The sequence below is a fragment of the Molossus molossus genome, unplaced genomic scaffold, assembly GCF_014108415.1.
Source record: "Molossus molossus isolate mMolMol1 unplaced genomic scaffold, mMolMol1.p scaffold_m16_p_20, whole genome shotgun sequence".
Taxonomy (NCBI): Eukaryota; Metazoa; Chordata; class Mammalia; order Chiroptera; family Molossidae; genus Molossus; species Molossus molossus.
In genome coordinates this window covers 45,785,848-45,813,399 of record NW_023425356.1, presented here as the reverse complement: position 1 = coordinate 45,813,399, position 27,552 = coordinate 45,785,848, and the positions used below count along the sequence as shown (strand labels likewise).

The following is a 27,552-nucleotide window of genomic DNA, read 5'->3' as shown; positions in this document are numbered from 1 at the left end:
ATAACATACCACATAAACAAAAGCTCTTTGAAGTCCTCAATAATTTTAAGAGTCTAGAGGGTTCCTGAGATTTTAAAAAATATATTGAAAATTACTAGTGTATATTATAATATCCAATCTTACAGCAGCGCTTTTCAAGGAAATCCATTCAGTGACCTCTGATCCTTTTTAATGTTTCTAAAATTATTTAATTTTTGTAATAAGACCGTCATCCAATGTACTTAGTTTCCATGTAGGAATGGGGCAGGGTAAATCTAATTTTTTCCCGAATTTTTAATTAAGATTCTTATTTGTAACTCTAAGTTAGTTTTCCTTTTCTCTAGTGAATTTTAGACACTAAGTATAATTGGAAATCAAAAATTAGAAGTATGTCACTAGAGCAAGAGAGAGAGAGATTGAGGTTGATTGGTAGACTTGGTAAGGTGAAATAGGGCATTAATCTAAACTTGGCCTGTTAATATAGTCTCAGTACACAGGCTTTTCAAATGTACTATTAAACCTTATTTAGCCATAGAAATGGGGACATGATAGAATGAATAAATTAAATCTATAGGTTATTTTAAAATCTATTTTATCTTGTTATTTAAAATGTTTTTTTAAACCTTAATCCAGAAGTGCTCAAAAGAACCCTCTCCCCCAAAACACTTATTCTAACTTCTTGTTTTCTTCTTCCTTTGTATGCATCTCATAAAATTATCAAAAAGTGGGCACAGAAATAAACAAAAAGGAGTGAATCTATAAAATTTATAGCATGGCTAATCAAGCTCACAATTTAGACAAAAAAAATATAGAAGTATTACTCCCTACTTCATAAAACCTTTAGCTCTGGGGAGTTCTGGGTCCCAAAATGCTGTTTCACAATACCATGAAGAAACTAGGAACAAAGCTCAGGCTGGGGAAAGGGAGAACCCAAGACCGTGAGTCTTTAAGAGAATTACTCAGGATGACACGTTTATAGTTTGTCAGGAAACCTGAATTATGCTATAAATATAGTATCCTATATTTTAATTTTTTTTTCCTCACCCGAGGACATTTTTTCATTTTATTTGTTCAGCTAGAGTGGGAGGGAGAGAGAGGAAGAGAGAGAGAGAGAGAAACATCGACATGAAAGGGACACATCGAGTGGTTGCCACCCGCATGACCCAGCCAGGGCCAGGGACAAACTGCAACCGAGGTAGGTGCCCATAGCGGGAACCGAACCCAAGTCTCTCTGGACCACAGGCCAACACTCTAACCGCTGAGCCAAACTGGCTAGGACCTATATTTTAATTTTTATGTACAGAGTCTGTCAATATTTTCTTGCTTAGCAAAGATCATAAGATTACTGTTCAAATTAAATTACAGTGGGCAGTTTAGGTCACCCACAGCTAACTTACATAAGAAGGTTAGTCATTTGAATGAAAACTTGTCTGGGCCACAAAACCACCACATTTCCACATAAAGTAGGTGTATCCTCTCTGTTGAGGTAGGGTTAGTATTTGCTCTGAAAATAGGCCTACATTGTGGTAAAAATCCAACGTTGTTGTTTGTCCAAACCATGTTAAGAAAATCAGCTTTGACATGGCTTTTAATTATAGGCAAGAATCTCCTATCGTGTCAAAAAGGATTAGAAGTCAGTTTCTTTGAAGCTTTTTGTGATGATTTTAGGAAATTCTGAAGTATAAAGAAAACTTTAAAATAATTTAAGTTGCTTAGAATACAGGGGGAGAGTTGAAGGTGGGGAAGAGTTGGTGTGGAATGGAGAAGCTGTACGTACAGCACATCCAGAGGAGATAGAAACAGGAAAATAAGGGGAAAACAGTGAACTTGTCCAGCTAAGCCATAGTTACATGATTGTTTCTTTGACTTCGAATTATTTTGGAGATTAGCTGATAAGCTCCTCCAAACATGTAGAGCAACACATTTAGGTAGACTTTTAGAAAGAATAGGAAGTTAAGCCCAAAGAAGCGTTGAAGATAGTTTTGGACAGCCCTGGCCGGTTTGGCTCAGCGGTTGGAGCGTTGGCCTGTGGACCAGAGAGTCCCCAGTTCGGTTCCAGCTAGGGGCATGTACCACAAGGAAAAAAAAAAAAAGATAGTTTTGGACACATAAGGGGCTGTAAGAAGATAGACTTATTCCTAACTACCCTAATTACTGACTTGTTATTTACTTTCTATAGAACTCAGTCTATAGATATGCATATATGCATATTTGAGTAATTATGGTATAAAATACCTAGGATCTCATTTTAATTTCCTTGTAGTCAGTCAATAACAGGAATACCTATCATCTTGTGATAAAAAACTAAAAGTCTGTAGAAAGTAATAGTAATAAAAACACTCATCTAATAGATAAAATGTGCTTATTTAAAATGCGCTCAGGGGTGTTTGTTTTTTAATTTCTTCAGTTTGAGGTACTCCTCTAGCATAATAATTAAACAGTAATAAATGGTGCATTTTAAATGAATATACCTGAAAGGAATTCGTCCTTCATGGCTAAAGAAATTTTACTATATATAGAACTGTCATAATAAAAGTCTTTATTTAATGGATCTAATGTGTACTTATGATTAAGGTATGTTCTAAGGTTTACAACAGCCCAAATGAGTGAATAGTTTATATTTAAAAAAAATTTAAGTAACAAAGTAATAGTAACTACTTGTATTTTATAGGGAAATGAGACTTTTAGAAGAGTTGAGACATTTAGCTTTGACATTGTATACCTCCACCTCTAAGAGACATGATGGTAATGTTTAGATCTTTGCTTGAGGAAATTGCTTCCTATGATTTTAAGGTATTACTGGCCTCTAGTGGTAATATGCTATAGTTTAGACATTTCTATTTCTTATGAGTGACTAGAAATAAAGCCATTTTAAAGGTCTAGGCTGCCAGCGACTTCACTCTCTCACTTTTGGGTCAACAGTACTCTCAAAGTGTGCATGTGACATCATCTTCCTCCTAAAGACCAGGGGCTCTATCTTTTGTTCTTGTCTGAGTCACCCTCACCTCTTTATTTTGAATAATACTTGTTTAGCTCTTAATTGGCCTTTCATTATTTTAGTGCATATACAGCGGTGATTACTGTATCAATTTATGCTAACAATTTTTCCTAGAGTGTTTCAGCCCTCTTTTCTGTAGACTGTAGACCAATTTTCACTTCTGTATATTAACAGTTTTTATTTTCTTAAGAGAAAGTTGAAGTTTTCAGTTTACCATTGAGATTCATGTTTAGACTCATCTCTATTTAATTTGATTTTGAAGAATCTTACATTTTAAATACTAGTTTGCTAAGCAGGATAATGATTTGTCACTTTTGTTCATGTTTGTCATACAGATGTGAAAGGGCCACCTACGCACCGTCTGTCTTGTGGCCAGTCGCCCTACACTGAGACGACAACATGGGAGCGGAAGTATTGCATCCTCACGGATAGCCAGTTGGTGTTGCTCAACACGGAGAAGGAGGTGAGATGGAATTACTGAGAAAAGCTACTTCTCTTTTCTGACCAAATTCCTGAAATAATCTAGTTTTTGTTTGCATTTATGAAAATGGAGGTTTTATGAATGATAAAATATAAGTAAGGCTGCTAATGTCATAATGATATGGGACTGCCATGAAGAAGTGAGTCCTTCAACAAGATAGGGTTGTATTTCTCTAAGAAACGGTGAAGGAGATATGAGTTGAGTAATTTGGCAGAACAGTTGGATTGTGTAGACCTGGCCCTGGAAATGGTCCATATGGCCTATAGGAAATTATGTCAGTCTAGCTCCTAATAAGTAACAAATTGGACAGTCACTGGGTTAATTGAAAAGACTTAATGAAGGGACTATTTACAGAGGTGTTGACCACAGAAGGGACCTACCAAAGGGCAGTGAAACACCCATGAACTAGCAACAGCAGAAAGCAATTTTCACTCCAAGTTGTGGGAAGGGAGCAATGTGTCTGGAACCCAAAGAATTATAGTTGCATGAGAGGGCCCTACACAGAAGAATACAGCCTCTACCAATAGAATAATGGCCAGCAAGGAAGACACGGGAGCATAAATATCCCAGTGCTCTTCTCCTGAATTCGGAGTTTTTGCCAATGTTACCTACTGGCCAAACTTAACTTGAAGTCAGAGGGAAAGAGTACTCTTGATGTGTTCTATAAAGGTTTGCTTCCCGAAACACACAGCAAGGGAGAGAAGGGCAGAGAGTAGATCTGGAGAGACATAATGTAATTAGTTCTAGTTCTAGGTAAACTTTCTGTCCCTCTAAATAAAAAAATTAAATAAAAAAAAACACTTCTTGAACTTAATGTATACTATGACTACTTTATTCCTCAGATTGTTCAGTGTATAGATCCTTCCACATCCAAATAATTAATTTGCTTATTGGTTTATCAGATAGTTGATATCATTCTGATTTGGTAGGGATATTAAACTATCCTATTCCCTACCTCCACAACATAAAAAAATGAATATGATCTTGACAAAGAAGAGGAACAATGGAAGGGAAGGAGAAGAAAATACCTGATTCAATGAAGGAAAAAGACTAATTGCCATATATATAACTAGGAACCTGTAGATAGAATATCAATTTAGTAAGTAAAATAATATTTTAATATGAAATTATTTTTAAAAGGGCATCCTTTTTTTTGGAGCATTCTAGTACATGTGGCTGTGTTTATATTAAGTAGATACATGATGAAAATTGGTAGAGTGAATATTAGTATAGAAGATTTTTAGTTATCCAGTTCGAATAAACAGATATTTCAAAATGCACATTTTAACCAGCCTACTCTGTCATCAGTTTTTAAAATCAGATTTATTAATAAAGATCAATATGAACAGGCCATTTGCCATCCTTATGCCCTTCCCTACATTTTATTCAGTTTAGTACTGTAAAAAATTTAATAGTCTAAGGATAGATAGCATAAACATGTGTTATCTAGACCCAAGATATAATCCATTGGTTAGATATTACTAATCAATTGCATAATCCAGGTCTGGGTCCCCTTTTTTCTCATAAAATAACTGTCCATGGTGAATAATTTTCCAAAACAGTTATCTTAGGTACTTTCTGCCTTTTCATGCTGGTCATCATGGGTAATCCTAGACGCTTGAGGGACCCCTCCTCTCCCACACTCGACTGTGGCTCTCTACATCTCCTTTTCTGTGCCTGCCATTCACTCATTCTTTCCTATCTCTTGGAACCCTTTCACTATGCCCATCAGCAGAAAACTCAGCTTCCAGCTCTTCTGGAATGAGCCCCTCAATTTCTTAGTTTCATGAGAACGTGTGTCTTCACTGAGGACACTGTCTTCTGTGAGGTCCTATTAAGTGCTGGCTGTTTTTCTCCCCTGGCCCTCAGACCATGCTGCCTATAGTAGGTGTCCTTCTCCTTCCATGACTGCTTTCTGTCTGTTCTCTCTCATTTCCTCTAAAACACCCAAACTCTGAATCTCATATCGTAGTTATTTTCCAATCTCCAGTCATCCTCCCCTCCCCCTGGCACTCTCCCCCTCTTTTTCGGTTGATATTTGCTCCTGGCTCGTTGTCATTATCTTCAACACTATTCCAGCCTTAAATTGTGATTCTGTATCTAGAGACATGATTCTTCCAACACATGGCTGTCAGTTCTTTGAACTCCTTTTCTTCAAAAATCTTTTCCTTTATCCTGCCTCATTGCCACAACTTTTTCATATGCTGAATTGCATGCATGTTGCTCTATGACCATCACCTCCTATCATTCTAGCTCATCTCTAATTCCAAAAACCTTTCAATCCTTTTGTGACCTATGGTCCATTGATCCTGTCACCTTATCTGCCCCTCATAACTCTGATATCCTTCCTCCCTCTTCATCCAACCTGAATTTTATGGTCAGTCATTGTCATTGCTCCCTTGCACATTATTTCCTTGCCCTTCTCTCGCATCATCATACTTACTTGGCAGTGAGATAGCTCAGTTAAATCCTGCTCCTCATCTCCCCTCTCTACTTCCATGCTGCATAATGTGTCTGGAGAAAATCACTCCACCATGCTGATGGTCTTTAAACTAATGGCTGCAAGCCTCATGTGAGCCCCTAATGCTGCTTGGCAATTACAAAACGTTTTTCTAGTCCAATTATTGTCCAGCACTTCTGAATGAGTGCTTCTCAATCTGTGTGTGGTGAAGGACCAGTTTTTTTCTCCCCACCTTGTTGTGAATAATAAAATACAATAGAATGAACTAAGAAAAATGAAAATTTAAAAAGACAGAATTGCTCTTGTTGGGTTCACTGGTGACCGCCAAATTACTAAATTCAATGGTCAGTTCTCATCTTACCTAATTTGTCAGTGGCATTTAATGCAGTTGATGGCTCATTTCTTCTTCTAGAACCACTCTCTTCACTTGGTTCCCATGACACTGTGCACTCTTAGTTTTCCTTCTGCCTCTCTGGCAGTTCCTTGAGTCATCTTTGCAGATTTCTCCAAATCTTCACAGGGGAGTGCCAGAGTTCAGTCCTCCAACCTCACTTTCTTAGGAATCTCATTCAATCTATGACTACACATTCTCTAATGCTGATGATTCCTAATTTTATGTCTCAAGCCTATATACATCTCTATTGTCTAGACTTGTAATTCCATATGCTCATTTCATACCTCTACTTGGATATGTAATGGTCCTTTCCAGCATGCCCCACACTGAGCACCTAATCTTCTCTCCCAAGCCTGCCAGAGATCATCTCCATCTTCTTTAATGACAGCTCCATCCTTCTACATTTCAGCCACTCTGGCTTGGGTACTGTCCTTGACCACATCAGGCATGTTCCTGCCTCAAGGCCTAGGCCTTGGCTTTTCCCTTGAGAAACTGGAATTACTCACTTTCTCATCTCCTTCAACTCTTTGCTTATATGTCACCTACTTAATAAGGCCTACCCTGACCAACTATTTAAAATTGCAGCCCCTTCTTATATCTTCATTCAGAACATCTGATCTAATTGCGTGGCTCTAATTTTTTTTGTCCCATAGCATTTGACACCTTCAAAAATGCTATAGGATTTATTTATTAATGTTTATTGTCTTTCTTCCATTACTGGAATGTAGGCTTTAGGGCAGAGAATTTGTCTGTTTTGTTCAATTCTGTATCTCTCGGTGCTTACAATAGTTCTTGACATATAAGTAAATTCTCAATATATGGTGAATCGATTTTGAAAAAAGCCAAATTATAAACTTTGATTCCTGAAGATCCCTTTTCTTAATATAAGTTTGAGAGGTGAACCTTTTATTTCATCTTATGTGTATGTGATAAATCTTCCCATAACATGAGACTTAATCCCATGTCTTTTTTTAAAACTAGATAATAAAAGAGAATAAAAATAATCCATAAAATGCATTTTCATTCTTGATATGTGATTCCATTTGTATTTTTTTCACTATAAAAGATAATTTTCTAAACGTATTATTTCTCTTTTATTTTTTTGAATTTTTATGTTTATTTATTTTTGTTAGATGTTTCTCCTTTTCCCCCCCATTGACACCCTCTTCCCAATCCCGCCCCCTCCCCCAGCATTATTGTCTATGTCCTTGTTTACATATATATGCATAAAAATTCTGTGGTTTGTCCCCCGCCCCCCACCATCCACCTCTCCTGAGGTTTGTCAGTCTGCACCTCACTTCCATGTCTCTGGGTCTATTTTGTTTGTCAGCTGTTTTGTTCATTATATTCCACAAATAAGTGAGATCATGCGATATGTGTCTTTCTCTGATTGGCTTGTTTTGCTTAGGCTAATACTCTCCAGGTCCCTCCATCTCATCTCAAAGGATAAGAGATCTCTCTTTGTTATAGCTGCATAGTACTCTATTGTGTAAATGTATCACAGTTTTTTTATCCACTCATCTATTGATGGACACTTGGGCTGTTTCCAGATCTTAGCAATTGTAAATAGTGCTGCTATGAACATAGGGGAACATATATTTTTTCTGATTGGTGTTTCAGGTTTTTTAGGGTATATTCCTAGAAGTGGATCACTGGGTCAAATGGAAGTTCAATTTTTAATTTTTTTAGGAAACACCATGTTGTTTTCCATAGTGGCTGCAGCAGTTTGCATTCCCACCAGCAGTGTACTAGAGTCCCCTTTTCTCCACACCCTCACCAGCGCTTGTTGTTTGATGATTTGTTGATGGCAGCCATTCTGGCAGGTGTGAGGTGATACCTCATATTTATTTAAATATGCATCTCTCTGATGATTAGTGACGCTGAGCATTTTTTCATATGTCTCGTGACCATTTGTATGTCCTGTTTGGAGAGGTGTCTGTTTAGGTCCTCTGCCCATTTTTTAATTGGGTTCTTGGTCTCCCATCTGTATTTATTGAGCACCAATTTATTACATGTACAGTATCGTGATTGCAAAGTTGCAAGTTTGGGGGGACATATTCTGGTAAATTGAAAGTTATCACCATTTGAAACTCCATACAGGTGGTGTTTGCACCACATCGTGAATGTACTAAATGTCACTGAATTAATTTACTTTAAAATGGTTAATTTTATGTTAAGTTAATTTCACCTCAATAAATTATTTTTTCTTAAGGTTATAATATAACCACAGGGAAAGATTAAGTGAGATATTGCCTGGAATGGGTTATGGTGTGAAGTGGAGAATGCCAAAAAAGGTTTTGCAGAGAAATTTATGATTAGGTCATGTCCAGGTACAAATAGAAGCTAACCTGGAGGAAAGGAAGGGAAGGATATTTCTTGTATATGTAAGGATACGGAGTCAAGACACATCTCTCTCTTTGGCAAATTGCAAAATGTTCAGAATTCTTGGAATATAGTTTGAAAGAGGAAACGTGATAGTTGTCAAGAATTAAATGAGAAAGTGCCTTGAAGGCCATGCTATGGAATTTGGACTTTATTCTGGAAATGATTTGGACCATGGAAAGGTATTTTATTTTCACAGGCCAGTGACAGCATCAGGTTTGCTTCTTGGAAAAGTATCTTTGTTGATCATGTGGAAAATCGAATGAATGGTACTGGAAGGAAATAGAAAGTTAGATTACTGCAGTAGACCAGGCAAGGGATGAGAAGTTCATGAAACAGCCTACAAAAACTGTTTAATGCCTGAGACAGGAAAAAGTTATTATTAAGTTGGAAAAACTGAATGAAGTCTCCAGGGTAAGAAAGTGTTAAGCCATTGTTTTGTTTGTTTGTTTTGTTTTTTTTAAAGATTTTTTTTTTCTTTATTGATTTTAGAAAAAGAGGAAGTGAGAGGGAGAGAGAGATAGAAACATCAATGAGAAAGAACATCGATTGGCCACCTCCTACATGCCGCCCACTGGGGATTGGGCCCGCAACCTGGGCATGTGCCCTGACCAGGAATCCAACCGGCAACCTTTTGGTGCAGGGGTTGACACTCAACCACTGAGCCACACCGGCCGGGCAGTTAAGCCATTGTTGTACCTGCTACATGAATGATACATTTAATATTCTGTTAATTTCATTACAAAAAATGATTAGAATTCTAGTATGTGTGTGTGTGTTGTAAGGACCAGAATATGCTATCACTCCCTACCTTTCACCCACACTGTCAGCAGGAAGTTTGCATTGAACAAGGTAGAATTCCTTGAAACAAGGAATTTAAGGAATTTCCTGTTAAAACGATCTAAGAAGGCAGTTTTAAACCTTAACAAATCTTGGGGGTGTTTATTGCTGTATTACAAAGATCAATTAAGAGGATTCTGTAAGGATTTAAACTGAATCCTTCACCAGGCACTGCTGGAATGTGGGAGGATTATATTAGTCTGGTATCACTCGTGCATTCAGTGTGTGAGATCTTTTAATGCTCTCTCTTAACTCTGCATGTTTCCTGTCAGAAATGGGAAAAAGTCTGCGTGGGGGATATACATGGGAGGAGTGTTAAATACACCGATTACCAGTTTGGGAATGTAGCAGAAGGGTAAGTCTGGGCAGAATACTGAAAGAAGAGAAGTCTGCCAGGAGTATCACCTTGAGAAATGACTCACTGGTTTAGTAAATTGCTTCATGTAAATTGTGCCAAATAGACATTGCTTATGTGTTATGAGATATACTTCCCTGCCCGGATGCCAGGAAAGCCCCAGCTGGCTTGGCACCATGCCAGTTTAAAGTAGGTGTAGGAGGCCATTTGAATTCCATTTTGCTTGCAGGAGATAAGACCAAGTAAACTAGAGATTAAGGAGTTGAGGGAAATGGTAGAGAAAACAGTCATGAACCCTCTGAGGTGCAGCCAGTATAAAAATACAAAAAAAAAAAAAGAGGATAAATTTGTGAGTTCCTTTGGCAATAACAAGTCATTAGGAAGGGTTAATGTGGCTCCATTTTTTTCATTCAGACTCTACTTTCCACAGTTGGAATTTTTAAAGCAGGATACTAGTACCCAGGCAGCAAAGTAATAATAATGTATTAAAAATATTTTTATTGCTTTTGTAAAGCAGTGTTTACACATATTAATGAAAATAGTAATTAGACTTTTGTGCAAAGAGCCAAAAATCAACTGTTACTTATCCTGGGCTAACTACCCATGGCATATTTCATTCAGATCCACTTTCAGATTATTCGGCACATACATAATGTGTCCCTGTGTGTGCATTCATGTGTTAGCAGTTATAAAGAATAAGACACAGTTCTTTCTTCTCCCACGTACCAAATTTAGTTGTGGAAATAAGACAAATAACTTAAAAATGGCATTTGATAAATAGCACAAATAAACTGGATAGCATAAAAGAAAAATCCATTTATTCTTAAGGACTGTAGTCTGTGTCATTAAGATGCTGTTGGTAATGGGTAGTTACCAAAGGAAGCCTAAGAAAGGAAGAAATTTTGTCAAAGTTATGTGTTAGAAATATTAATCTGTAGGATGTATTGGAAGAGGGAGAGATGGGAAGGAGAAAGACCAATTAAAAGACTACCATTCCTCCTATCTAAAATCTTGAATGGTTTAGCTTGGCCAGTGTGGCACAGTGGTTGAATATCAACCCATGCACCAAGAGGTCACCAGTTTGATTCCTAGTCAGGGTACATGCTCAGGTTGTGGGCCCGATCCCCAGTGGGGAGCATGCAGGAGGCGGCCAATCGTTTCTATCTCTCTCTCCCTCTCCCTTCCTCTCTCTAAAAATCAATAAAATTTTTTTAAAAAACAAAATGAAAACTTGAATGGTTTCCCATTGCTTCCTGAATGATGCACGGCCTGGTATTAAAGCCCTCCCAACTTGGTCATAATATATTTTGGTGTCTCTACCCTACTTCTCCCCTTTAAGAGACTCTAACTAAATTGGCCTATTCCCTGTTCCAAAACAAAATAAAAAAGTCATATGCCTACAAATTTCTTAGCTGATGTCATGTTTTTTTCCTTTGCTAAAATGGCCACCCTCTCTACCTATTAAATATTCATTAATTCATTTGTGGATTGGAGCTATTTTAAGATTTGGGGATTGACTGATAAGATACAAGCTGTTAACTTAGATGGAATTAGTTGCACAAAGGAATAATTATAATTCTGTGTAGTAAGTATATATAGGGACAGAGAAAGCTCTGTTGTTGGAGGAACCTCAGGAAGGTGTACCTTAATCTTCCTCCTTTAGAGAGAGGGAAGACTCCTGGAAGAGGCGATGTCTGTCCTAAGCTCTAGGATGAACAGTTTTACCTGTTAGGTAAAGAATAGAAAAGAAAGTGGGGGAAAATATTTCATGCTGATAGAACAAACTAAGCAAAGGCACCGACTGAACTACAAAATAGGGACTGTATTAGGGAAATACAAGCAATGTGATGTTTCTAGAATATAAAGTCTGAAGCTGGATACTTTTAGCGGAAGAGTTCTTTCTTTGTATAAAAGCTTATGTAGAAGCCCTGTACAATGGATGAATTCAGAATCATGCCCTGGCTGAAGCAGAGGGATGCTTTTCCTTGTCACTTACCTCACTCTGTCCAGATATAGTAGACTTGAACATCATTCAAGTATTCTTTAGGGAAAAAATTACAGAGAGTTTTCTTTTGCTAGTTAGCATAATCTTGGTTTCCTTTACTTGACTATTTTATTTAATCTGCATGTACACAGATTGAAATTGAAATTACTTTCTATATAATTCTAAACAAAAAGAAAGGCAATTTATAGAAAATATGAGGTATATGTATATATTTTCCAAGTATAACTTGATTTGTTTGTACATGTTGCTCGTCCATTATCATGGGTGGTTTGGAACTAACAGGACTAGGAGTCAGAGATTCCGTTTGACTTTGTTATTAATATATCATAGATGCCTGAGAAGCCATTTACTCATTACTCTGTTCCATTTTCTTCATCTTAAATGGAATGAATTAAAGTGCTTGATTTTTGTTTTGTTTTTTTAACCTGGGGAAAAATTAGACTCAGGGGCACAGAACAAGGCCAAACAGGTTTAAAAAATTCCTCTCATGTTATAGAACCTAGAAGATGTACAAAATTTAAAGAGTAATTCAGTATAAACAATGAATATGAACTAGTAAACTAAATTAGGGCAATTACAACGGACAAAATTGCTTTTCTAAAATTGACTTACTAAAACTGATTCTCTCTGGCTGTGTACAAAGATTGGTGAATTCCAGCTTAGTTTGAAAATACCTGAAATATGATCCCTCTAATTTTTGGTATCTTTTTAAAAAGATTTTAGGTAAGAATCAATCTATAGTGTAGAAAAGTAAAATATTCACAAGAAATGCAGGTTTAGAATAAATGTCAACACTATTCTCCCACATATCCCAAGTCAGAGATGAAATACACCAACCTGTAAGTGATACTTTGAATGAAACCTTTGGTTATATTTTAAGTTACAATAGTGGGAAACAAAAAGTCTACATGAAAACGTTGAGAAAATAATTGTGAGTGAATTTTAGGCCCAAATAAGAAGTTTGATATATTTTATTTATCCTATCCTCAGACATAGTAGAGACAAAGTATATGATAATAGAAGCTAATTCTTACTTTAAAAAAATATATATAACCTTTATAAATTTCCACAGAAAAGATCCATAGGTCATTAAAATAGGGACTTCCGGTCAGGATGGCGGGTAGGTAAACGTGGTATCGCGTCCTCCCACAACCACATCAAAGTTACAATTAAACTACAGAACAACCATCATTCAAAACCGCCTAACATTGAGCTGAATGGAAGTCCTACAACTACGGAATTAAAGCAGCAGCCACATCGAGACTGGTAGGAGGTGCGGAGGGGACGGGCTGGTCCCACACCCACGTGTGGCGGATAAAAATCAGGAGGACACCTCGGCTGGGACGGTCCTCCCTGAGCACTGAGGTTCCCCGTCCCACACCAGGCGCCCCGCTCAGGGTTCCTGTGCCAGGAAGAGAATCCCCATCACTTCTGGCTGGAAAAACCAGCGGGAACTGAGGCTCTTGGAGGCTGAGGCGGCTGGAGCCCCAGGCAGCTCCTCTTTTTATTTATTTATTTTATTTTTTTGTAGTACACATTTTTTTAATTTAATTAATTAATTTATTTATTTTTGTTACAGATGTTTCTCCTTTTCCCCCCACTGATTCCCCTCTCCTCCTCCCTCCCTGCCCTGTCCCTAGCTTTGTTGTTCATGTCCATTGTTCATGCACACATCTCAAAAAATTAAAAATTGAACTTCCATTTGACCCAGTGATCCCAGTTCTAGGAATATACCCTAAGATGCCTGAAACACCAATCAGAAAGAATATATGTACCCTCATGTTTGTAGCAGCACTATTTATAATAGCTAAGATCTGGAAACAGCCCAAGTGCCCATCAGTAGACGAATGGATAAAAAATTTACGGTACATATGCACAATGGAGTACTATGCACCTGTAAGAAAGGAAGATCTCTTATCCTTTGAGATGACATGGAGGGACCTGGAAAGTATCATCCTAAGCGAAACAGGCAGCTCCTCTTAAAGGGCCCACGCATGGACTTACTGGGACTCACTCCCTCCAAACTTGGAGGGGAGGCAGCTTAAGGGGCGCCAGAGACATACAGAAAACGGAATTGTTTGGCACTGGAGCGAGGGCTGGAGAGGGGTTTTTCTCTGGGACAGATGTGCTGTCAGAGGCCTTTGTTCCTTTGGTGAGCCCTTCCCTGGGGTGGCAGACAGCCGCCATATCTGGGACTCCAACAACCTGGCTTATACTGGTTGCCCTGCCCTGGTGATTCCCTGAGGCCCCACTCCACCCAACTTTCAGGCCCACCCAGTTGCTTCACCATAGGATTGGCCTGTCTTGGATCCTGCTTCAGGTTTTCCTAAATCCTTTCAAACAAGCAGCATCTGGTCTCAGCTAGCCCTATACCTCTCGTTAAGTACTACATAGAAACAAACACAGGGAGGCAGCCAAAATGAGACAAAGAAACAGGTCCCAAATGAAATAACAGAAAAAATCTCCAGGAAAAGAACTAAGCAAAATGGAGACAAGCAACCTAACAGATGGTGAGTTCGAAATACTACTTATAAGGATGCTCAGTGAACTTAGTGAGCACCTCAGGGAACTTAGTGAGGGCCTCAAGTATAAAAAAAAGAGCAGTCAGAAATGAAGGATGCATTAACTGAAATAAAGAATATTTTACACAGATTCAATAGTAGTGTAGGTAAAGCCAAGAAGCAAATCATCGATTTGGATTATAAGGAAGCAGAAAATGCCCAATCAGAACAGCAAAAAAGAAAAAAGAATCCAAAAAAAATGAGGATAGTGTAAGGAGCCTCTTCAAGCATGCCAACATTCACATCTTGGGGGTACCAGAAGGAGAAGAGAGAGAACAAAAAATCAAAAACTTGTTTGAAACAATAATGTCAGAAACTTTCCTAACTTGGTGAAGAAAACAGACATACAAGTCCAGGAAGCACAGAGAGTGCCAAACAAGACGAACCCCAAGAGGCCCACACCAAGACACATCATCATCAAAATGCAAAAGGTTCAAGACAAAGAGAGAATCTTAAAAGTAGCAAGAGAAAAGCAGTTAGTCACCTACAAAGGAGTTCCCATAATACTGTCAGCTGATTTCTCAAAAGAAACTTTGCAGGCCAGAAGAGAGTGGCAAGAAATATACAGAGTGATGAAAAGCAAGAACCTACAACCAAGATTACTCTATCCTGCAAAGCTGTCATGTAGAATCAATGGCCATATAAAGACTTTCCCAGACAGGAAAAAGTTAAAGGAGTTCATCCCCACCAAACCATTATTATATGAAATGTTGAAGGGTCTTTTTGAAGAAAAAGATAAAATATTTGAACAAACAAAATGGCAATGAATACATATCTGTCGACAATTGAATCTACAAACAAAATGAATAGGCAGAACAGAAACATTCTCATAGATTCAGAGAACATTTTGTTGGGAGGGGGGTTGGGGGAATGGGTGAAAAAGGTGAAGGGATTAAGAAGAACAAATTGGTTGCTAGACTGACAAACCTCAAAGAGAAGGGGGTTGGGGGGTGGGAAGAAATAAACCAAAGAACTTATATGCATAACCAGTGGACACAGACAACAGTGTGGGAAAAGGCGGGAGTGGGGAGGAGGGAGTCAATGGGGGAAAATATGAGGAACATCTGTAATACATTCAACAATAAAGATTTTAAAAAATAGGAAAACAAAAAAAGATACTGCCTTTTCTCTGGCTTGAGCCTTTGTTATTTCAGATAATAGGCATTTTAGAACTTTAAGAAAAATGGGTGTTTATTTAGGTTCATTTTTTTTTTTCTCAAAGATATAAACTGTCTCTCCCCCCCAACCCCTCCCAGATTAACCTTTATTCTTTTCTACTTTTAAGGCAGGTAGAGGATACATTTTTGCCTCTTACTATAAGAGAGTTATTTAACCTCTCAGTGCTACTCTTTTAATTATTTAAGGAAAGATAATATAATTTTCATCCTGAAAGGGTTGGATGACTTAGATTTCTATTTGTGAAGTTTTATATTACAGAGTGCTTTTGAAAGAGCTCATGTCTTTATTGATGTTATTATTTGGTATCTTCTTATATTTTTAGAATTTACCATTGTTAATTCTGCCTTTTGGTTTTTCAGTGTACAAGCAATAAGCAGAATTATGGTAATGGGGTAATGAGGAAATGGTGAATTTTTGGACCTGTAAAGAGTGCGATAATTTTCAGCCCATTATGAAGACATTAGGACGTTGCTCGTCAGATTCTCAGTAACACAGAGAGAACTTTCCTTGCTATCACCCTCTTGCCCCAGTCATGAGAATTGGATTACTGAGGCAAAGCAGAGGGCATAGACACTCAAACCCATGTGTATCTCTGTTTTTCTGGATCAGTTGATCTGATATGTTTTCACTGCAGTCATTTGTGAAAATAAATGATTCCTCTTCTGTAAAAAGGAGGTAATAATGGCTCCCTCATAATGTTACTCAAATAAATTCCTTAGCCCTATACATGGTAAGAACTCAATGCTAGTCATTATTATAAAAAATGTTGAAATTTCTATACTGAAGCTGTAAGAAATTAGAAACTGTGATTAATTACTGATATATTTTGCCAGACTATTTAAGATGTTACCAATACTAGTGTTAATTTTGATAAAAATTATTAGTAAAATCTCACTGAAAATGTATTAACTATAAGTGCTTAATTCTAAAATTGAAGAAATATTGGGTGACTTTACCACTTTTATGTAACAAAACCTTTTTTTTTTTAAAGAAAATGATGTAGCTAAATCTTTCTGGTTGACTTTTATTTCCATTTACCTTATTGAGTGTTGGGCAGCATTGGAGCTTGTGAACCAGTTTCCGATGTAAAAAAATTTATTTGTGTGGGTGTTTTGGTTTGTTTTTTCAGCTTCCAGAACAGTACACCTGGACATGATTTGTACATACATCAACTAAGCTAATTTGCATACTCACCCTTCCTGATCTTTAGGTTTTCTTTTTAAAGAAGAGCTTCCTGAAAAGGGGTTGGTAATACTGTGTATACACTGTGTACTTTATTTCTACGTTTCTTCTATTTTGCTTTGATGATTACAACCTTCTATCTTTAATTAACTAAAAACATTATTCAATCACAAGGTAGTTATGGCAAGATCACTATTAAGTTTCATCTCTTTTTCTTGCGGTTAACTAGATCCCTGGGGAGGGAGGCCAGGAGCAGCAGGCGGACTCTACCAAAGGAAGATGCCTGAGGAGAACTGTCAGTGTCCCTTCTGAGGGTCAGTTTCCTGAGTACCCACCAGAGGGCGCCGCCAAATTGGGTAAGCTAATAACAGGAAAGAAATTCCTACCTTTTATCTGGTAATTTATAGACTTGTTATTGAATATTACAATAAAACAAACAGCCCACATTTCCTGTTAAGGAAGCACGTTGATATGTTAACCAAGAGTTAGAGGTCATTGATTAGAAAGTTTTGTTCTTTTATAACCAAGTGGCAGCAAAGTTATTTTACAGAGGTAAAATTTATCTAAGCGTTGTAAGTTTGCTATACAGCCCTAGACAAGTTGGATAGTGTGTTGTTTCTGAGTTTACTGCTTGGCTTTAAATTTTGAAAGACCATTAGGTAATCTTACTGAAGTAGTGAGATTCATTGGGGAGCCAGTATTGTATAGAAACTTAGTACTGAGTGTTTTATGTCCTGTTCACACAGCTACTAATTCTGTCCTGTATAATGTAATGTCAGATCAGGCTAATTTAGCTGAGCTAAATTTATGTATCTCATGTAAGTTATATTCAGGACTCCAGTTAGAGTGGGTGACAGAAGAGAGAAATCAGGAAAACCCTACAAGTTGTTACACACTGAAGAAATTAATGTCGCCCTGGTTGGTTTGGCTCAGTGGTTAGATCGTTGTCCTGTTGTCCTGAGAGACCTGGGTTCTGTTCCCACTAAGGGCATGTACCTCGATTGCAGTTTGTTCCTGGCCCTGGTTGGGTCATGCGGGTGGTGGCCACTCGATGTGTCCCTTTCACGTCGATGTCTGTGTCTCTCTCTCTCTCTCTCTTTCTCTCTCTCTGTCTCTCTTCCTGTCTCTCCCTCCCGCTCTATCTGAACAAAAAAATGGAAAAATGTCCTCGGGTGAGGAAAAAAAAAAAAGAAGAAAGAAATTAATGTCAACCTCAAAGCAACTCTTTCTGTTTTTCCTACCAAATGTATTGTTTCATGTTCTGCGTGCTTACCTATGGATATATAGATAATTAGATCAGCTAATTTTAATGGAAAATAATTAAGATTAAATATAATAATGACAGGATTTGTATAGTAGGAAGTGCTTTGTATTGTATTATGATTTGCTTAGTGAACCTAGACATTTAGTCATAGACATTTGCTAGGTAGATAAAACAGAACCATTTATTATTTGTATGTTGGTTAATAAGGATAATTTTGTGATTTTGCTTGTGTTTTTTAAATTAGGGTTTGGGTTTTTTGTTTGTTTTTGCCTTTTTCATAATTTCTCTTTATAATTTAAATGGAACTCAGAATTCTCGGTCAGAATTTGAATAATTTATTTCTCTTTTTATCCTGTAACAGTTGTTGCTTTTCTAGAAATTAGTTAGGTTAGCAAACACTTCTCTCCAAGGAGTCATACTTGGAGAAATCGAATTTTCCTCTCATTTTATTTCCATTGTACTTCTTTAGCATGTGGTGAATCCAGTTTAGGTGTTGGACTAAATTGTATGGCAAATCTGTTTGGGTGTAACTATTGTATAGCCTGTTTGTATTTCATGTACGCATTCTGTGCAAATTGGATCGGCTCAGTCACCTTCTTTCAATTCCTTTGCTGTCATTATTCACAGTGTTATGTTGATGACTATCTTTGTCATTTCTCTAGGAATCTTTGAAAAGCTTCCACTGACAAAATAAATGTATTTATAGTCTGAAGACTTATTACAATTTTATAGAAGAGAGAACTATATTGTAAATTGTTAAATACCTCCAACATTCCAGGTACTGGTCCCAAAGACAAACTAAGATGAGGTGGCCAGGGTGCTTAGTCCAGAGCCATTCCTCCACCTTCTGTCCTAGACAACAAGTCTGGACTCATGGCAGTCTATGATCATTTTTGGAGTGGATGTCCTTGGTTAGCACTGAAAGCTATTGCTCATAAATATTAGAAGGGAAAAGACTACTTTTAGAGTCATTTTTTTTCTTACATGCCAGTCTAACAGTGAATTAGATCATTATTCTCTTGTTATATTTTTATCTCCTAGTGATTTGTCTTTAAGCAAAATTTCATGCTGTCGAAGATTGAATTGAATAATTGCTGTCTATGTAACATTCTATGCTAGTCCCTAAGAATAAGGGTGTAAGATAACATTTCTGCCTTTAGAAGATTCTTATGTAAATAGGAAGATAGACTATTGATGAATATTCACAGTACATGTTGTTATTGTGGTATATGATATTGTGTGGCTTTTATTGATTTTTAATTTTAAAAAAATCCATTTGTTTATGCAGCAAATAGTTACTGAGTGACAACTATGTGCCAGATACTGTTCTAGGCACATAAGATACACCAGTGAAAACGTATACAAAACTCCCCTTGTGAAGCTTACATTCTATTGAGGAATGACAGACTATAAGCAAGAGTAATAAGTAAAATATATACTGTGCTAGATGTTGATAAGTACAAAGAGAAAAATAAGAAGGGCATAGAAATAGGAAGTATCAAGACATATAATTTTAGCCCTGGCTGGTTTGGCTCAGGGGTTAAGAGCGTTGACCCGCAGACCCGAGAGACTCGGATTCGGTTCCCATTAAGGGCACGTACCTCGGTTACAGTTTGTCCCCGGCTCCAGTTGGGGTTGTGTGGGTGGCAACAACTCGATGTGTCTCTCTCACATCGATGTTTCTCTCTTTCTTCCTTCCTCTCTCCCTCCTGCTCTATCTGAACATAAATGCAAAAATGTCCTCGAGTGAGGATTAAAAAAAAGAAGTATAATTTTACCTATGGTGACCAATGACTGCCTCACTGTTAAATGACATTTGAGTGAAGATCTGATAAAGTGTGGGAAGCAAGGTATGTGGATATCTGGGGGTGAGGGTTTCCACTCAGAGGAACAGCTAGTGTTAAAGGATAAGTATGCTTGGAATATTCCAGGGGCAGCATAGATGCCAGTGAGGCTGGAGTGGAATGAATAAGGGAAGAGTAGCAGAGTATGACATCACTGAGCAGATCATGAAGGTCTTGTAGGTCATCGTGAGGGCTTTAACTTTGATTCTGTAAGAAGAGGAGTCATTGGCTTCTATATTTAGAGTAGGGATGCAAGAATGGGAGTTCAGACACCAATTAGAATGCTATTGCGATGATCTAGACAAGAGATGATTGAATTTGGACCAAAATGGTAGTAGTGGAAAGGCTGAAAAGTGACCAGATTCTGAAAATATTTAAAGGTAGAGCCAACAGAATTCACTTGTTGGATTGGACGTGGGAAATAAGAAACAGAAAAATGAAGAATTTTGACTAGAGCGGCAAGAAGGATGAAGTTGTTATTTTTTTAAATTGGGAAAGACTGGGAGAAGCAAGTTGGAAAGTGAGATCACCAGTTCAGTTTTGGACATGTTAAGTTTGAGGGTCTCATTAGACACCCAAGTGGAAATATGTAAATCTGGAAATCAAGGGAGAGGTATAGACTAGAAATATAAATTGAAGATTTTAGTAAATAGATGGTATTTGAAGTCGTGAGGTGCTAAATGAAGTCACCAGGGAAATGTGTGGAGGTGGAAGAGAGAGTCCAAGAGGGGGCCCCGGAGCAACATCTAGAGGTTAGGAAGATGAGGAAGCACTAGCAAAGGACGGACCAGAGGAGGAGAAGGAAAATTCCGAAAATTTATTTCCAAATAAGTAAGCCAGGTCAAGTGTGTATGGGGAAGCCCTACTCTTTTTGTATGGTTCTCACACTTTCCAAGCTCAGGGTTCTCTTTGCTTTTCTCTAGGAGAGCAACCCCAAGGAGGGCTGATCAGATTTTGCAGTTGTAAATCCATGGCATACATTCTGATTTTAGGTATGAGGCACTCAACTAGGAAGAAATGCCCACTCATGAAAGACATGCACCTTTTACTCAGAGAATTCATAACAGAAAGGAGCTCCATAAGTGTACAGGATCTGTGGAGAACTTTATTTCACAATTATCTATAAGCAAATTCACACTGATGCGAACCCTAATAAATGTCAAGAACATAGAAAAGTTTATAGGGGGAAGGAGGAGTGGTTAAACAAAAACTGTTCATCTCAGTAGTTCTCAGACTCTTGCACTCAGCAGTTTACATGTTACCCAAGATACTAAAATGTGTGTTTATGTTTATGCTGGCATTTCACACAGATTTAGACACACCATTTTTTTCCCACTGAAAATGAGATGTCTTTTTAAGGCATATGAACATCATATCGAAACCACACATTCCCAGATTTGGAAAATATGGAAAGTACTATTTTCTCCTGGTAACAATATCCAGATTTTAATTATTCATCAAGAAAAATTTTTTTTTTCTAATTTAAACCATGCAAAGCATGATTTGCTGAGTTTTTAAAAGGAAATTATTTCTTTAAGTGATTGGGTCTTTGAATGCACTCAATACTAGGAGGTATATAAATTGACCACATGAACTAGAACTAGTACATATTTATTTTTAATGTAAATGTAACTGTATGAATTCAACTTTTTTTTCTAAAGCCATCAAATACCTTCCAAGAGCACTGTGAAATAGGGGAAAGGGGAAGCTGAACAGTGGACAACATTTTTGTGTGGGGCAGCATTTATATGCATTATAGTGTGCCTTTGATACATCCTAGCAACTCTTAGGAAAGAATATATCAAAAGTCTTTTAGAGTCAAAGTCAGCCATCCAAAATTTTCATGCTTATGTAAATTAAGAAGTCAAACAAAATTTAAAATACCACCACCAAATAAAAAGGAAACCAAATTGGAAAAACTGAGGAAAAGTCAACCTTGTAGCTATATTTTCCTAAGTTTTGACCTTTGTGATAAAAACTGGAGGAAACATTGAAGAAAATAAATATTAAGAATGTTTTCTCCAAGGCATTTGTAAAATTATTATAAAGGATAACTCTTATAGGTGAAATTTTTAGAGGATATTCATTATTCAGATCTTTGTTTTAACCCTGACCTTCTCTGTTAAAGTAGCCTCAGTTCTAACTTTATATATAAACTAATGATGACTCTCTTTATTCCCAAAACATTTATTAGTTGTATCTAGATAATTTATGAAGCAATTTCAAGATGCTAAATACTCTATAAAAATACAGAGTGGAAATAATATTGAAAGAAGGAGAAATGAGGTATGAAGACTTAGTATTACAAGAAAAATATCCTTCTATTTTTCAAATAATAGAATTTAAAATGCTGATAAATAATGCCTGTGACACCCTGGCCAGTTTTGCTCAGTGGTTAGAGCGTTGGCCCGCAGATCAAAGAGTTGCAGGTTCGATTCTGGTCAAGGGCACTTACCTTGGTTGCTATTTGTCCCCAGCCCTGGTTGGGGTCATGCAGGAGGCAACCAGTTGATGTCGATGTTTCTTCCTCTCTCTCCTTCTTGCTCTCCCTCCCTTCTACTCTATCTGAAGATAAAATAGAAAATATCCTCAGGTGAGGATTAAAATAATAATAAAAATAATGCCTGTTGTTGATAGCACTCAATATTTAGGTGGACTATTAAATATATATATAATATCCAGTAGAAGCAGATTGTGAACTTTAGGGTAATATACATACAAATGATCAAAACATTTATGAAAAAAAATCAGTCTGGTATTTCTAGCTCTGAAAGTTAGAGCTCAATGGATAATGGCAGCATTTGGTTTTCTTTGAAATGTCCTAAAAATGTCGAGTCTTGTTTCCCTCTAAAATAAACTAAGATAGCCCTGACCGGTTTGGTTCAGCGGTTAGAGCGTCGGCCTGTGGTCCAGAGAGACCCGGGTTCGGTTCCCGCTAAGGGTACATACCTCGGTTGCAGTTTGTCCCCGGCCCTGGTTGGTTGTGCGGGTGGCAGCCACTCGATGTGTCCCTTCACATCGATGTTTCTCTCTCTCTCTGTTCCTCTCTCTCCCTCCCACTCTACCTGAACAAAAAAATGGAAAAAAATGTGCTCAGGTGAGGATAAAAATAAATAAAATAAATAAATAAAATAAAATAAACTAAGACAATTTCACAACTTTCTAAGCAAGCTTATGCTAAGAGGGCTACGTAATATGTAGCCTTTATACTTTTATTTCATCATTCCTGGATTTGAGTGATACATAAGTTATTTGAGAAAAGATCAGATGAGCTCAAGAATTACAAAAAAAACAACATTATGGATAATTAAGGTAGAAGACCCTGAATAATCTTGCTTGAGGCTTTTCATTGGGTAGTTTTGAGTTTTCTTAAAAACCATAAGCCAGTATATATTTATTCTTTGGAATTTGTGAAATTTTGTAAGATACACATGGTAATACTGCTGATATTAGTCTATCAGAATGGGTTTGAGTCTAGGTTAAAATAGCCATACAGTCAGTTTTGTTATACTACGACACGTGTTCCTAAAAACCACTGTTCTGTGCAAAATTGCACAATAAAAATCACAGGGCTTATGGGGGAAAAGGGATTAGGGACACTATACTCAAACACTTGGTGAATAACAGGTTAAGATAGGAACTTAGTAAAAATGGTGGTACATTTTAACATGTGCTAAATGGTTGAGGAATACATAAATACTATAATAAATATAGCAATTTATCTTGAAATTTACTTGTGGTAATGGGTGTCAGAGTAGTTTTTAAGTTCTATTGTGAAGTAATGGAGGGAGGGTTTTTTGGAAATTGAATAGAACATTGTTATAGGACTTATGAATGGGTGTGGCTCATAACACAGGCAGTGAAGTGAGGTCGCTAGTATGTGTTTGAGCTGTGTGTGTGTGTGTGAGCATTTTGGGTATCCATATGTGGCTTGGTTCAGCTGGATGCAGTTTTCTTTGTTCACCTAGTGTTTCTCACAGATGAAATCTTAATAAAAATTAATGTAATTGCAAGTTGTTTCCTAATATGTCAGTTGTGATGGAACATTTACATTTTCAAAGCAAGCGTTAGAACAGAACTGACCTTACTACCAACCTGATTTAATCAGGTTTGCCCATTAGAAAGAAGCAGTTTCCATTTACTAGCCAATTGAATTCCAAAATTACTTTTCAACACATTCCTAAATTTCTTTTGGAACTTAGTTATTTGGAACTCAAAGCTAGTATGAATAAAATAAAAATTAGTACTTAATTAAATCCTCAAGCTAACCTACTAAAGCCAGTTTTCATTTTACTCTGAGCTAGATTGAGATTAGCAATGAGAACATTTTTCTATGAGGAAAGCAGTTCTCAGTTCTAAGGTGCCAGACCACCACTCTTTCTAACTTGTGAGTGGACCTTTGGATCCCTGTTACCTTCCTGGCACGGTAGAGATTTGTTCACTTCCATGAAAGCTGATTCAAGGTGGTGCTGCCCTTCTGGTTGTGCAAAGTATGCATTGCTCAACAACTAGGGGCGCTTGTCATTTGTCTTCATTGATTTGTAGTTATTTCAGAAAATTTCCAACAGATGGCAGTCAAGTGTCTTAAATAAAGGATTCTTTTCTGAATCATGTAAGTCATTTGTAAGGGTCATTGTTTGGATTGCTGTGAAGCCAGGGGACTTGGGGAAGGAGAAACCATGAAGGAAGTCAAGGTTTAACTATGGACAAGCTACTTGCTATGTTTACAAGCTATATCATATGTCTTAATATTTAAGTTAGTCTAACAAACTTTTAAAAAATAAACAAATAAAGTATGTTCTGTCCTTCAACTCTGACTGTATTTTTATGACAGTCTGGAAAGCCTGGAGAGAATTCGCACATTTGGCCTCACATCGCAAGAGGCACGTAGACATGCATGTGGGCAGCCGGCCTGTACATTTAAGCTCTGTGGGGATGGTGCTCAGGAGCACCAGAATAGAATCCTCTAAAATGTGATGCCCAGGCCAGGCACCCCTCACTCGCAAACCACTTGTGGTGGTTAGAGAATTGGGTGGGAAGGAGAAATGAATGGCATAAATCATCAGGAATGGTTTTTAGATTTAGCCTGGACTTATGGGGATAAAATTGGTGGATTTAACATAAGCATCTAATTGTATTTCTTTCAGAAACCCTACTATAACTATAGTAAAAGAATTTTTTAAAGATCTGGTCCTTTAAGGACAAGGAGAATAAGAAAGAAGAAAAACAACCACAAACTAATAATAATAATAATAATAATAATAATAACTTGAAAGTAAATGGAGTGTGGTAAATGACCTGGCTGACTTGAGAAAGTCAAGCACCAATCTGCATTTTACCACAAAGTCTTCAAATGGCTCAGGAATCGATGGTATCAGGAACACATGGTGATGGATCCCTAGGTCTTCTCTTCCCCATCCCACTGAACAATTTGTTCATCCTACCCCCACTCATACCCTAATACAAGACTGCACGGTAATTCTCTGAAGAAGAAAACCTCAAGGATGTGGATTGGGGCATAACTAGGCAAAACTGAGGGCACAGGACCCTTTCATAATACAAGGGATCGGAGTTAACATCTGCACACACACTGAATGAGACTCCTCCACCCGTCTTCCCTCACTTACCTGCATCCTTCAGGCAGGAGAGCAGAAGAATACCATTAGGGTATTTCACTAGCCCAAGAAGAAAGACCTAAAGATACTGACATTTCCAAGACTAGCAGGCATCTGAAGAAAGACCAAACCAAAACAAAACAAAACAAAAGAAACTTGGAGAAATAGAGATAGTCAGGGAATAGAAAATTTGAAGAAGAATCATCATTCTCCTCAGAGAGAGAAAATATTACATATGTGAGACAAGAACTGAATGTTATGCAAGGTCAAGAAGTTGTCTATTTTTTAAGAAATGTAACAGAGCCCTGGCCGGTTTGGCTCAGCGGTTAGTGCATCGGCCCGTGGACCAGAGAGTCCCAGGTTTGGTTCCCACTAAAAGCACGTACCTTGGTTGTGGTTCATTCTCGGCCCAGTTGGGGTTGTGCGGGTGGCAGCTAGTCCATGTGTCTCTCTCACATTGATGTTTCTCTCTCTCTCTCTCCCTCCCTCCCTCTCTCCTGCTCTATCTGAAGATAAAATGCAAAAATGTCCTCTGGTGAGGATAAAAAAAAAGATAAAAATGTAACAGAAATAAAACTCAGTAGTAGAAGGGTTCAAAAATGAAAATTAGGAAATATCCCAGAAAGTACAGGGGAAAATGATAAAATACTTGGACTATCAGTTTAGAAAGTCCAATATCAAAACAGTGAGTTATAGAAAAACAAGGGGAGGAAATCATTAGCAAAATAATTCAATAAAATTTCCAAGTGAAGGATAGGCGTTTCCATATTAAAATGGCTTACTGAGTGCCTATGACAAGGCATTTTCAGGAAATGTCAATCAGTCTCTGGTGACAAAGACAGTATTACAAACTTCCAAAGAAAGGAAAAACAGAGTATAAGCTAAGGATCAAAGATCAGAATGACTTCAGACTTCCCATTAGCAACTCAGAAGCTAGAAAACAATAAGGCATGCCCTCCAACTGCTGAAGGAAAATTAGTTTCTACTTAGAATGCTGTATCTAGCAGTAAGCCATTAACCACACATGAAGATAAAAGAAACACATTTTCAGACACGGAACATGTTTTAAAATCACCTCCTGCACATTATTTCTCCTGAAGCTAGTGGAATATATTCTTCACCAAGAAGGAGCAGGACATGGGATGCAGGATAGGAGATCTAACACAGGGGAGACAGAGGCAGCCCTCAGAAGAATGCCATAGCGAGAGCCAAGGTAAACAGCTCTGTACCAGCTATAGAACACAGACAGTGGTTCAGAGTGGAGCAATCAGAGGGCAGTAGTGAAGACTTCTGCAAGAAGACAAAACTGGTATAACTGGATATATTTAAACAATAAGAAATGAATTGGGATTGAATTAACAATAGGCACATAGAAACCAAGGTAAATGAATGATCAGACAATAGCTACAGGAGAAACAAAAAAGTAGTTCAGGATATAGAGAATGCTTATATGGCACCTTCTACATATCAAGCATTTTATATGGATTTGTTAATCCTTGTAAACCCACTACGTACTGTCTTGCAGATAAGGAAACTGAAGCATGGAGAGGTTAAGTAACTGGCCTATAATTAGACAGGATTTGCACTGAGGCAGCCTGCCTTTGGGATCTATGCTCTTGACCACTGTGTTATATTACAGAAAGGATTTGCTATGTGGTGTACTCGAAACAACATACATAGTTATAATATTGCTTGTCCTTACCTAAGTTACTAAGTAACTGTATAGGGATGGTGAGAAAAATAGGAAGTGTGTATGCACCAACTGGACTAGTAATTGGGAATAAAGAGTAGAATTCTCATTTTCCATAGTGGAAAGTCAGTAGATGATGTCTAAAATGGAAGAATTAAAAAAATATCCGTACAGCCATAGTATTTAAGACTTGGTGGTGACTACCAGAAGAATTGGCTATGAGAGATAAAGTCAGTAAAACCAGTAGACTCTAAACCATGTGCATATATTACTTATTGACATGTGAAAACTTTAAAATAGGGAAAGGCATATACAGTTTGCA

The 27,552-nt window shown here is 37.4% G+C and overlaps 1 protein-coding gene across 6 annotated transcripts in view; it reads left to right on the top strand.

Annotated features, from left to right (window-relative positions):
• Positions 1-27,552, top strand: part of RASAL2 (RAS protein activator like 2) — a 292,067-nt gene that overhangs the window by 140,741 nt on the left and 123,774 nt on the right. For all 6 annotated transcript variants that reach the window (XM_036272221.1, XM_036272220.1, XM_036272223.1 and 3 more), the window contains exons 2-3: positions 3,313-3,440; positions 17,047-17,173. In XM_036272221.1, the coding sequence (XP_036128114.1) occupies positions 3,313-3,440; positions 17,047-17,173 (255 nt within the window). The remainder of the gene's footprint in view (positions 1-3,312; positions 3,441-17,046; positions 17,174-27,552) is intronic.